The 12954-nt window shown below is 33.0% G+C and overlaps 2 protein-coding genes across 3 annotated transcripts; both read right to left on the bottom strand.

Annotated features, from left to right (window-relative positions):
• Positions 1–1566: 1566 nt before the first annotated feature.
• On the bottom strand, positions 1567–5732 carry LOC108454845 (probable inactive purple acid phosphatase 16). 2 transcript variants are annotated; one of them, XM_017753446.2, is made up of 6 exons: positions 5216–5732; positions 4074–4298; positions 3662–3935; positions 3125–3293; positions 1820–2055; positions 1567–1749 (listed from the first exon to the last, which is right to left on the bottom strand). In XM_017753446.2, exons 1-5 carry the CDS (start codon positions 5622–5624, stop codon positions 1846–1848), a joined length of 1287 nt encoding a protein of 428 aa, XP_017608935.1. In that variant the 5' UTR covers positions 5625–5732; the 3' UTR covers positions 1567–1749; positions 1820–1845. The 2 variants fall into 2 exon arrangements, with proteins under 2 accessions (XP_017608935.1, XP_017608934.1); XM_017753445.2 differs by having other exon boundaries at positions 1567–2055.
• A 989-nt stretch (positions 5733–6721) lies between these two features.
• LOC108457486 (uncharacterized) lies at positions 6722–12532 on the bottom strand. Its single transcript, XM_017756581.2, has 11 exons — positions 12005–12532; positions 11390–11477; positions 10312–10403; positions 10081–10199; positions 8789–8904; positions 8590–8717; positions 8416–8502; positions 7762–7822; positions 7628–7668; positions 7420–7540; positions 6722–7211 (listed from the first exon to the last, which is right to left on the bottom strand). The coding sequence occupies exons 1-11, from the start codon at positions 12346–12348 to the stop codon at positions 7152–7154; spliced, it is 1257 nt and encodes a 418-aa protein (XP_017612070.1). The 5' UTR covers positions 12349–12532; the 3' UTR covers positions 6722–7151.
• Positions 12533–12954: the final 422 nt, after the last annotated feature.

The raw sequence follows: 12954 nt of genomic DNA, 5'->3' as shown, positions 1-12954 counted from the left end.
ATAACCATTGTTAATTAATATTATTTTTGTTAAAATTCACTCAAAATCAATATTTTATGAACATAGTTATACTATTAACATACATTTTATATTATTTCACCATTATTATCGTTATTATAAAGTATTATTAATTGAATAACTTATTACTTATTATTTATTATTATTGTATTCATCATATTATTGTAATTTCATTTTATTATTTATGTTGTTATTTAATTTTGTCATCATCGTGTATTGCTGTTTTTCTACACAAACGCATAAGAAATGATTTAAGACCGAGGCAATATTCTTTATTTGGGGAATCCGATGGGTCGTGCTCCTAACTTACGGAGTATGACTTTCTCCTTGAACCGAAGTAATCAAATATCTTTTTTAAAATGAAAGCACATAGGATTTAGGTAATAATCAAATGGAGATTATTCTTATTTCTAGAGATTCGAGACATCGTGCCCTAACTTATGGGGCATGATATTTCCTTCTCGATTAACTTGAGATAAGGCCTTCTCCACAAAATTTAACTTAGTGAGCGATATTTTAATCAAGTCATGCAGGAAGGGAATCGTATTTTAAATTTTCTTTGAGTTCTCAACTCTCGACACTAAGACATTAAGTAATCAATTAGGTACTAAATTTGGGTATTATGAGGGCACTAATCCTTCCTCATACGTAACTGACTCCCTTACCCATTTCTTAGATTTTGTAGACTGAAAATCATCAAAAGTGGTAAATCTAACATTTTATTAAAATGACCAAGTTGAGGTGATCCAATCACAACTAATTAAAAAAAAATTGGTGGAGACTCCATTTTCGCTTTTTTTTTTAAATAAAAAGTCGATTTTCGAATAGGTTTCAACATAAGGTAATATAACATATAATGAATCTGATTCAGTAAAAATGACTAGAGATTATCTACAATAGAAAAGTATTATATTCATGAAAATAGTACACACAGATATACATTTTTAGTGTGTGGGGATAAAATAAACTTATGAGAAATTAATCAAGATTTCAAGACGTGTATCAATGCCATTTTCTTTAAAGTTCTATTCGCCCCCGTCTATATTATGGTGTGCAAAAGAGTTACTAACAAATGAACCTTGAAGATACAATGAAGCCCAATGACTATCTACGTTTTGTATTGACGGAAATAGTCCATTAAACACTGAGCAGAGCATAGCAAAGATATGAATTTCAGAAATTCTTTATAAAACAATCTATGAATATAAAAATGGTGGGAGAAATAGAAAAAAAAATATTCCTATATTTTTAGATGTGTCATACAAATGAAATTTCTCTCATATTTATAAAAAGTCTCATGTCTTTTCATAGGGACATAACGACCAAATAAATAGTCATATTTTTAGCAATAAACATAATTATTCAATAGATATCTACTTAAATAATTATGACTATTTGTTAATAATTAAGTGACATAACTTTTGAATTTAAGAGACATAATTCATCAGTATAAATGTGACAGCTTTTTATTAAAAACAAAGTGACAACTTTTAGTTACTTATAACTTTCATTTACAACTATTGGAACACTGTATATATTTTGAAAATATTTCAACATAAATAAATGTTTTGAGATGCCATTTCCGAAAGATAGAAAACAAAACATTTTTAATTGTGTTCAAAAAAGAAAAGAATCATCCATAAGTGTTTATATTATGACTTTCACATTTCTACTTCCCTATAAATTGCACAAATTTGTAACTTAAAAGTCCCTACATTGGCTTTTTACCATCTGCAAAAGAAGAAACTAGTTGCAATAAAATGATTAGGCAGATAAATATAGCATAAACAGGACACAATACCTCGGAGACTAATAATTTGTTGAGAATTAACTCAGGATCACTTCACTATGAACTGAACCATCTTCCATCCTAATCCAAGAGCTTATAGAGAAGGGTCTCTCGTTGATTTCAAGGATTCTAGATCCTCTAGCCCAATTTCCATATCCACCATAACCGGTATGTCTAGCAAAGCAAAGCCAAAGCTGCCCGTATGGGCAACACCAGTCCAATCCATGGTTATGCCCAACAAACACTGCCTGCCACCATGCATTCACAAAACTAACAAGTTAATATCCATTCAACCTAATTGAATCATTTTCTGATTTGGTGATGAATATTACTACATACAGTTCGGGTCCATATAGCAAAATTACCAAGTATCTTACTCAAACTATTCCTCCAAGTTTCATTGCATTGGGCTCTCTTCAGTTCACCTTTTCAAATAAACATGCAAAGTTGACATTCTTAAATTTCCAGATTAATCTAATTCTGCTGCAGTAATTGGTTCATGGCATACTCCTTTAGCAATGGCTTTAGTAAGTCTAGATATTGTGATTTCTTCTAACACAAGCTAGAACAAAGAAACAATTTAAGATGTCTTATAGGAGCTCGATGTATACATTGACTAGTTGAGCTTCAGATAGATTCGAATCTTCTCTAGATGCCCAAGGACCTGATCCCAAATGAGATGGTAAGAACATTCATTCCTTTTCTATGTATTATTAGCAATCCATTAGTTCATGAATCGAAATGGAAAAGAAATATTAGGAGTAATATTAAATCTCAAGAGTAAGGATTTCCTGCCCTGCTATACAAGCAATGGAAAGGCCCACCGGTAAAGTCTGAGCTTAGCCATAAATTATTTTGAGCATATTTGATAATTAATGCATATGCCAGAAACTATATCGTGTTCTGGAGAAAGTTCCTTACAGATTTCCACTTAGAATACATGACGCAGGTTCTAGGAATGAGGGGAGAGCAGGAAAAGACGAACTTTAACACACACACATGTATATATATAAAGACTCCAATGAACATCTTGAGAAATTACTATTTTTGCCCACCCTTATGAGACCCAAATATTAGCAGTTGCCATCACTTGGCGTGTTTTTGTCTTGACCTAACTATATTTTGCATGCATATAAGTAACATAGGTATATATGTTGCTTGTGTTCCAAAAGACAACAAACTTAGAAATTGCAACTTCCAACTTGAAAATCTTAAGTCTAGACCTTAGAAATTTGTCGCTCCCAACCCCAGAGAATAGTTCAAGAGACAATATTTATAGGACTCTAAAAAGGAAAGCATATTTATCCATGAAATCACCTTGACGGATGGCCTTTTAACAAGAATCTTCATGATACCCATTTCAGCTTCTTGAGCAGCAACCTTTTCCTTGTTAATGGAACCCACACAAGGCTTGTGTATTCTGAACTTAGGAGCCACCTTCTTATAAGCTTTACTTGGTATATGCCAAAAGATTAGTTCTGGGACCCTGTACAATAACATTTCTTTTATTGTAAGAAAACATAGAGAAAATCAGATTTTTGAGACACGCTCTTCGTTTGATTGAATTGAGCATCCTTCTTTTATTCAGAAGATATCAAAACTCGAAATAAACTCATTCACAATTTAATCAAATTGGTAAAATTGATGTCTTCTTTTCCTCTAAGGCCAAATGTCATGAGACCAATATGTTAAATTATCCATCCATTCCACTTCATTTCCCTCCCTTGTTATCTAACCTAATGTAACACGTAAAAATCAGTAAGAATTTCAAGTATTTTTTCAAGAATCCTATCCAATAAGACACCAACAAAAACTATTCAAATAATCAAAGAGAGAAGACACCCGTTTTTGTACCCTGAATCTGGATTGATTTCTTCAGATATGCGCTTGAACCAGTCAGCTTGAGCTGTTGATATAACTTCTGGATAGGTACCTCCACCAGAATCTAGAAAGTAGAGATACACTAAAGGCGTATGTGGTTTCTCCTTCGACAAGACTTGGAGTACGTAGTTGGATATACCTGGCCATAGATCTTGAGGTCCGCTTTTAGAAAGAGATAAGACATTATTATCCATCTCATTTTTCATCAGCTCCAATCGTGATGTTCCCCAAAAACTACATTCTTCACCTGATAAAGAAACTCTTGATTTCAGCAAACAAATAGTAATTGTTTCCTGAAAGCACCTAAGTTTCATTATCTCTTACTTGGTAGGTTTCATTGTATAGAATATTAATGGGAATTCATTTTGATCATCCAGCTGCTTACCTGAATATGATGAATTCGGCACAGGACAAACAAGCTGAGGAATTCCAGAGGCTGCAAACCACTCCATTGGCCACTCAAAGGGTGCATCATCATGGTTTCCAAACACACTAGCCCATGGAGTGCCCCTGGATCTTGTTGGAGAGAGTGCCTGATCCCAATATAAGCTTGCGTTTGCAATTGGGATGTTATTTGCCGTAACAACATCTCCAAGATATACTACAAAATCTGTCAAGTATGTTGTTTCTTAATAATGAATAAATACATAAACAAGGAAGCAGGGTTTAGTAGTAGGATTAAGTATTTAGTTTCATTTAAAGAGGATATTGTTTCAAAAAAATTTCCAGGCATTTTCAGTGCCCTATTTTAACCAGGTATAATATCAGATAATTGTGATCAGATGTCAATTGACAATCACAAATTTGTTTGCCCCTTAGCTGTGGATAGCAGAAAACAGTAAAATATTTAGTTGACATATTACTAACTAGTTTTAGGTGGGATGCTGGAAAAAGTTGGAAAATTCTTTAATTGATGAATTCAACTTGGTTCACGTACATAAATCACAAAAAGTATTTTTTTAAACAATTTTAAATATCAAATCTTTAACCCCTATTTGAGGGAAACATTTTAATTTTATTTTCATGCTTCTATTATAAGAAAATAAGAACTAAATACATTTCATATTTTAATTATTGAAAATTTGCTAAAATAAAATAACATTATTCTGCTTCTTAAAAAAATAATAATAAGAGTTACATTTTCTGATGTATTCCTTTTAGTGTAATACCACAATTATTGAATCCCAAAAAGAAAAAACCTTGTAAGATATGTTTCCTTATGAATTGTTGTCACATGACTTGCTTTGGTGTATGTATATAAAATGATTAAGAAAAAAAAAACCCTAAATATGCTGAAATGATGTTGAAAATCATTTGATGAAGATTGTACTGCTTATCAATAGAAAACACCAAATGAGATTAAAACACCATCTTTCTATTCTATTTATTTCTTAATTTTTAAAACTTAATTAAATTATATTTCATTTACTCACTTATGTATTCTCTTTTATGTAACCATTATAATTTTGGTGTTTTACATGTACTTGAAAATAAATAAATAAAAAGAGATAGATAGATAAAAATCACCTGGAGTTTCAGTGTCCAGCACACTAGACATAACCTTGGTAGAATTGACATCCTGTTTGGGGCCCCAATCCGTCCAGGCGTTCTCCCCGAAGTGCAAGTCGGCAAATAACGCAACTTTAAAGGGTGCATCCGCCCGTGTTCGGATATGGTTCTCAGGCGTGTGATGATCAGAAGATGCGGCGATGGAGATGAAGAAAGCTTGGAAGAGCAATGCCAGACAAGAGTTGGATAAAATGGTGAAATAGGAGGAGGTAGGCATTTGAATGGGCGATAGAGAGTTAAATTGTTTGAAGAGGTTAATAGTGGGAGAGGAGCTTTGGAGATGGCGCAAAGCAATTGGCCTTGTGCGTACAGAATATTGGGATGGGATATTCCCGTTGATTTGTAAATCGTAATTATCAAATGGCATATAACACCATTAACTTACCTTGTGAAAGTCAGTCCTAAAGGCACTTTTCTCAATGTGGTATTCCAATTTTCTTGTTTCTATATTTAATCTTCGTACTCCACATTTCTTTTCCATTTTGATACCCATTCACATCTAAGTATTAAATACAAACTTTTAACCCACGCTCCAAATTTATCTTCACAGTCTTAAATAATATCATACTAATCTTATAAATTTACTTTAAAATTTTATTAGAATTTATCAACTTAACATATTTATTTCTTATCCACATAAAAATATTTTACAAATTTTATTAAATCTTAAAAATTAACAGATCTTTTGCCATAATCTTTTAATAGAAAAATTTTGAATCTTTTAATGCACATATTTACAACATTTAACTAAAATATAAAGTGTTGAGTAATATTTTCTCATGTTTTATTGATAGAAATGTCGGGGTATTTATACATATGGTTAAAGTACTATTCCAGCTCATACCGGGACTCTACTACTTTGTCTTGATTCTCTGCGAACTCCAAGCCAGCTGGACACACGCAGTCTTTTCTATTCCTGAGACTGATATCCTAAACAGGCTTCGTACCTGTTAGACATGTGTTTGGATGGCCTAAGTGGCACACGGTCTTTTCTGCACACTCCTTGAGTGTGTACAAACTGAGGCCGTGACCTAGCTCGATTTGCAACCTATGCTCGCGGATCCCTTTTGCAAGCCGTGTCTACGAGCTCTTCTTGGCAAACCCGCCTCACTATCCTCTCATGATTCACCTTACCCTTAATCTTCAAGTGAGACCTATCTAAGTTACATATTAAAAACCCAGATTTTTTTTAAGACCCGAGTGAGTGGCTACTAATGTATTACAATCTAGTCCCTAATGGGCCTTAGGAGCGCGACTTTAAAAATAGTCAAGCAAGTTTTTTTTTTAAAAATCCAATCATCTTGAATTGGAGAAAATGTTCATTATTGTTTTTTTTTTTAATTTGTTTGAAAATATCTAATTTGATCAGTGGATTAAACTTATATCTCATCTAAAACTTGATTTGGATTGCTGTTTAGGCAAAACTCATATATATAAAAAATTGTTGAACCAAGTAACCAACTATTGTACCGTTAATAATTTTTTTTTTTTAAAGTTCTGTAATTGTCGAAATAATAATTGATACACAAAGTGAAATTTTTTAACAAGACGTCAATAAAACACACAATGGGCACTAAAAAAATTGCAAATTGCAGCCCTCTATCCTATTCTGAATTCCCCAATGTATAAAAAAGTAGTTAAAATTTATGTGAATCAATGTACAGTTTTAAACACGGACCTCCTAACGCAAACAAAAATACAGTATTTGTGGCTTTGGTTTCCCCATATCTAATATTCTCAAACTTTGTCTTCCACCAAATATATAAATTGTCAAAATGAAAATGGTATGTCAAGATAGTAGGTTCATTTCTCTCAGCTGAAAAAATCATTTCTCCTGTTTTACACCACAAACCCGTATAGCAAAAGTATTTTGCATTTCTTTAAAGTTGCCACCTTATTTGTACCAACCAGCCAGCAAGTATCTCAGCATGAAACAGAAGCAACATCCTAGGGCCTAATAAAAATGGGAAACCACATAAGACATTGGTCAACAAACATGGTACTCACACATCATTCAACTTTACACACTCTAACTACAACCATTTATCACAAGCTATATGTTTGCTTAAATTGGTTTATCTTCAGAGCATCCAGAACCTAGCTAACTCCTTGTTAGGATTAGATGACATAAAAATGAACGAACGCAAACATGAAAAACTCACCTGAACAAGGAGGAGGTGGATACAAAGCATCTTTTCTGATTTCTGCCCAACCATTCTCAAGTAAAAGTTTATGAGTGTACCATCACGTGTTCCAGTAAGTAATCCAGTTTCAGGATTGAATCTAGAGATACAAAAGCCATTAATGATAAAAGAGATGAGAAAAGTTTGATGCTTGCAGTCCAAGTCTGATACTGGTATCAAGAGTTACCTCGGAAGACGATGTCGGGGACATTTAACATAGCCAGAAAGCTAACAAAGAATTTATGAAAATGCAAATTAGATGTTTTGCACATTATTTAGTCAAGTTATATATAGTAAGAGAGAGAGAGCAGTAGATCAAACCTGAGGAAGTGACAAGAGAAAGTTCAACACTTGAGGAAGAAAGAAAATCAAGAGTGTTTCACTGGAACAAGAGATTTTAAAGCAGAAAGAACAAAGAAATTTAATCAATATTTATAAGCATAGCCCCTCTACTTTAAAGCTTGCTGATGATAAGTCAAAATATTTTAGTCGCCATGAAAAGAAAATAAACAATAAACCACCAAGTACAGCAAAATAGCAGATGGCAGCATGAAGCTTATAACTCAGCGGTACCTGCTTCTAATCAATTAATATGTATTGTATTACCCAGTAATTAGGTGCCAAAAATCAACATCAAATGAAAAAGAAAAAGAATAACGGTAAAATCATCAATTTTGTTTTGTTTTGTCGGGGATAGATATTCTAGGACCCAACATGCCATTAATAGACAATAAAGTACATTTCTTAAATCATGGTCTTCAATTTGACTTGCCAGGTTACTGCATCACTATTTTCTTTTTTAATCTTAAAAATAAGACGTGTTAATTCCCAAATGTTTAGTCAGAACTCGGAAAGCACTGAGTTTACTATTATGACATTTGGGTGAAAGGACATGCCTACACAATACATAAATTCATGCGTACATGTATGTAAACAAAGACCAGGCAAATGAAACCTATGGCAAGGAACACACACCTATAGTGTCCCAGAATTCCAACTACAGCCATGGTCATTCCAGCAAAATATGTGTATGTATCCCCAACAAAAACTGAAGAAGGATACCTACAAACAAGAGTAAAAAGCCATTAGCAAGACTATTAGCTAAGAAGAAGTTGCAAACAGCCGGCAGCAAAATGCCAGGATTATTACCAGTTGTAGGAAAGTAAGGCCAAGGAAGTGGCTAGTAAGGGTTGCACAAGATAAATAGAGAAAGCATGAGCTTGTTTATACTCAGGATCTGAAGATGCTCCAATTTGCATTAAATTATGTATCAAAATCTGTAAAATTTCAAAAAGAAGTTAGAGCACTACAATGCCAGATTTACAATATCATTACTGTTTATGCTTACAGCTGATGCAATCACAACTGTTTGCCCAACTTCAAGGCCATTCAAACCAGCATGAATGTTAATAGAATTTGTGCAGAATACTGCCAAAAGCCCCATATACAATTTGTACACCCATCCTGCCACAACAAAACTAACTGTTAGTTCCTTGCAAGGATAAACAGCCCACTGACTTGATGCTCTATGTACAGAAACAAATTGAGATTTCCTTCTTTAAAGAAAAAAGAACGAAAAAAGCTCTAGAAGTTCAAAATGGATTAATCCTGAAAAGGTATCTTAAAATGGGAGAGAAAATGAAGATAACACAAGATAAGGCAACTTTTATGCCCAAATTGAACTCTAAAATCTGCATAAAAAATTATAGTTATATTTGGTCCACTGTTTTTTCACGCATAGAAAGATTAATGTTGACTCCAACACTTTGGCCCTCTGTTTTTTCATACAAAAAGATTAATGTTAACTCCAACTATATCCAAGGCATATCTTAATACATTCCTTTATATCTTCACGTACCCTCCAACGTGTATTGAGCATATAGACACAATTTTAACATGGTAAAAATTTGGAGTGTCAATGGTTCAAAGACGAATATTTGTCTGAAAATACAAGGACAAAAGTAAATATATTTGCATGTTAGCAAGTATGTACAGACTCCTTTCTATGATGCAGTTCATCATTGAAAACAAATCATGCTGATTGATTGCTTGGCATGGCTCAATGATACTAAGTTCATAATTAAACCATAGGTCCAGACCAAGTTTCTTCCATAATATATTATCCTAGGGTAAGTATTCAACTAACCAATTACCATTCTTAATATCGTTGTGCCACGGCAATTTTTTTCCCCCTTGAAGACAACAAAGAATGAAGTTTTAGAACTTAATCATTGTCCAGCCGTACTTTTACTTTAAAAATTAAGTGCTGAAAAGTGCATCGAGGAAGACCTAAAAAGATACACAATGTCTTCTGCTTAATCTATGAACAGAAGGGTCACCTGGTAGGGAATTAACCAAAAGCCCCCTCTATCTGGCCACAATCAACAACTTGGAACGTCAATTGAAATCATTTGAAAAGGTAAAAACCCTAAATGATTTGAACTAAAGATGAACCCACATGCCCAGTAGCCAGCACATTGAGATTATAGCTTTTATTAGAGTTAGGTTGATGACCCTAAAGGAAAAGAAAAGAGAATGGGGCATCCTACCACAAGAAAATGAGACCAACAGAACAAACACCATCAACATTTCAAAAAGCTCTTATTCTTACTGCCATATTAACTTGGTACTGTTCCATACCTAGATCCAACACCTCTTGCCCAACATATGAAATAAGAGGCTTTGGAATGATGATAGTTGTATGTCCAGCATAGGCCATCAACAATGGAAGTGCAGCAATTGACGGCAGTAGTAGTTTCCTGCTCTTCACAAAAAAGAAAGTGAGGATCTTGTTAAGCATTAGTTCAGAAGCCATAGACGTCCTTCTAAATAATTAACAGGCTGAAAACCAGAGGCTAAGGATATACTCACACTCTCCAAGGGACATCCAGGACATCATCTACAAATCCAAGTAAAATCATGAAGCAGATGGATGCTAAGGCTGCATTATACTCAACGAGCCACTGAATAAACAATAGGCAACAGATTGCTCTTAAATTGCATAAAACGTTAAACTCTGCATGAATAAGCTAAACATCAGACTTAATGCATTGAGAACTCGCACTAAAATTATGATACAAGAAACAAAATTTTTATTACCTTAAAGTTGGAATACTAACAGCGCTAAATGTGACAAGTACAAAAAAAAAAAAAAAAAAAGAAGAAGAAGAGGAATAAGGAATAAAAATTTCTTAGAATAAAGTGGAGTTATCTCAAAGTTCAACATTCCCAGCATTTTTCTCAAGTTAACTAGGCCTTAAGCCAAACCACTTGAGGTCAGGTACATAACAGTTTCTCTCTGGTCTACTCAATTACAGAACTTAACAACAGAAGAAAGATTTGAAGAAGTGAAACCATATTCTAGAATGACTTCAACTACGTAATATTTTTACATCTAACTCTACTTGAATAACAAATAACAATAATATACCAATATCCTTATCCTTGATTCAAAACCTACCAGAAGCAGTCTATAAAAACTCAATAGCATGGTTTTCCTGAATATATGTTTGGTTTAAGGAAGGAATATGACAAGAATCCAATAAAAATACAAGAATAAGAACAAATATTACTATGAACTAGTTCAGTTGGTCATAAGGAATAACGTACGAGTTTAGAGTTTTAGTCTATTTTATGTTTGCTATAAGCCTACACCACTTTGCCTTAATTACACATTCTAATAAAGTTCCCATTTTCAATCTTTTACTTATTTTTCCTTCTGTCGCTACCCTTTACACCCCACTTTTCACTTCCATAGAATGCACCAATAATTATACGTTAAACTGTCAACTCTCTTCCCTTAAAAATGGTAAAACCCATTGCTAGCGTTTGAATTATGTCATAAACTATTTCATTGATATTGTAAAATACAACTGCAGATTGCAAAATTAAAAATTAAAAAAAAAAGTGAAAAAAGCAGAAAGAAACTTCATGGAAATATCACACTTACATTTGAATCAGCTGTGAAGTTAAAATACTGGAATAGAATAGCCAATACCAAGAAAACAATGCCTACAACAATTCCCAATGATTCGGGCCTGCAGAATCCGAAGCAGCCTTTACTAATTAGAGTGTTGCCTTTTTTTCCCTTCATTTTTCTTATAAATTTCATGAATGGAAAAAGAAAAAACAAGCTTGAGCATATGATTCGAAAGCATGATGGTAAATAATATCAGCATTTGCAAGCACTGCCAACAGAATTAGGGGAGAAAAAAAGAATTTAATAGTATCAAACAAAGGTTCTAAAAAGAACAGTAAACCGACGTTGAGGGTCTAAATTAAAGACAATTCAACAAGTCATTGAGTTGATAATAAAATGATAAAACAGAGACATTTATTAAACAAGTAAGTTATATATATACACATATATAATAAAAATAATAAAAACAAAGATCTAGCCAGTATACTCAGCTTATGATCTTGAACAAAATCCAAACGCAATATAGCTAAACCAATCGAAATTGCAAATTAAAACATTCCTCAATCAGCAAAATTTAAAAGCAATTAAAACCCAAAGTTTCATTTTCCTATAAGAAAAAAAAAAGAGATAGGAATTTGGACATACACTTCAACAGTGCCTTGAGGGGTACCCTTCTTGTTAATATCAAATCCAAATAAACCGCGTTTCAAAACATATCTAGAAGCAACAGGGATCATTCTCTGTGTAAGGAAGAAGCCGGTAACACAAAGGGAAGCATTGATAAGGATGGATCTCCTAAGTTCTTGCTCGATCGTGTAGTGTTGGTAAAGAAGGTAAAAGTATGGGATTGAAAAGAAAAGACAGAATTTGAAGATTAAGGCTTTCTTAGGTGGAGCGATAGGGGGGTCAATTTGGGTGGTTGTTTCCTGGGTTTGAGGAGGAGGGCTTGGCTTTGTATCTGCCGCTGAAGCTCTCTTGCGAGCTGCCATGGCTGCTGCTGTGTTTCTCTGCAAATTTTGTTTTAGTTTGTTTAAAATTTTCACTGGATCTAGTACATGGAAAGTTAGGGAAATTAAATGGAGTCGTTTTGAGGGGATTTTATTTTATGTTATTTTGATGAGAAGACTTGGACTGGGCATTTTCGGCGTCATTGAACCAACCAGATATTGCCACTAAACCCAATTTCATGCTTAGGTTGTCAAGTATTTTCCACGTAAGCTATCTACATGCATCCGATTGCCCTTGTTCACTGCCTCATTAATTACTATTGGGTTACTTTATATTTTACCCTTCACTACAAGTTGAATTATCTTTTAGGGTAACTGATTTCAATAATTTAAAGTTATATTTCAATAATTATTAATATTTTTGAATTATTAAATTTTAGTAATTGATTCGTTAATTTTCATTACCTTGACATTAATTCTAAAAATATTCAAATAACTATAAAAATATGATAAAATTCTAAAAAATAATAACATTCATAATTTGTTGTTAAAAATTATAAAAAATTGAAATATAATTATACAAAAAATTAACAGTAATTCATTTTCATTTAATTAAAAATATTTTTTTATTTTAATTTTAACATAAAA

Source organism: Gossypium arboreum, chromosome 9 (assembly GCF_025698485.1).
Source record: "Gossypium arboreum isolate Shixiya-1 chromosome 9, ASM2569848v2, whole genome shotgun sequence".
NCBI lineage: Eukaryota > Viridiplantae > Streptophyta > Magnoliopsida > Malvales > Malvaceae > Gossypium > Gossypium arboreum.
Note: the sequence above shows the minus strand (reverse complement) of the source record. Positions and strands in the feature narration are given on the sequence as shown.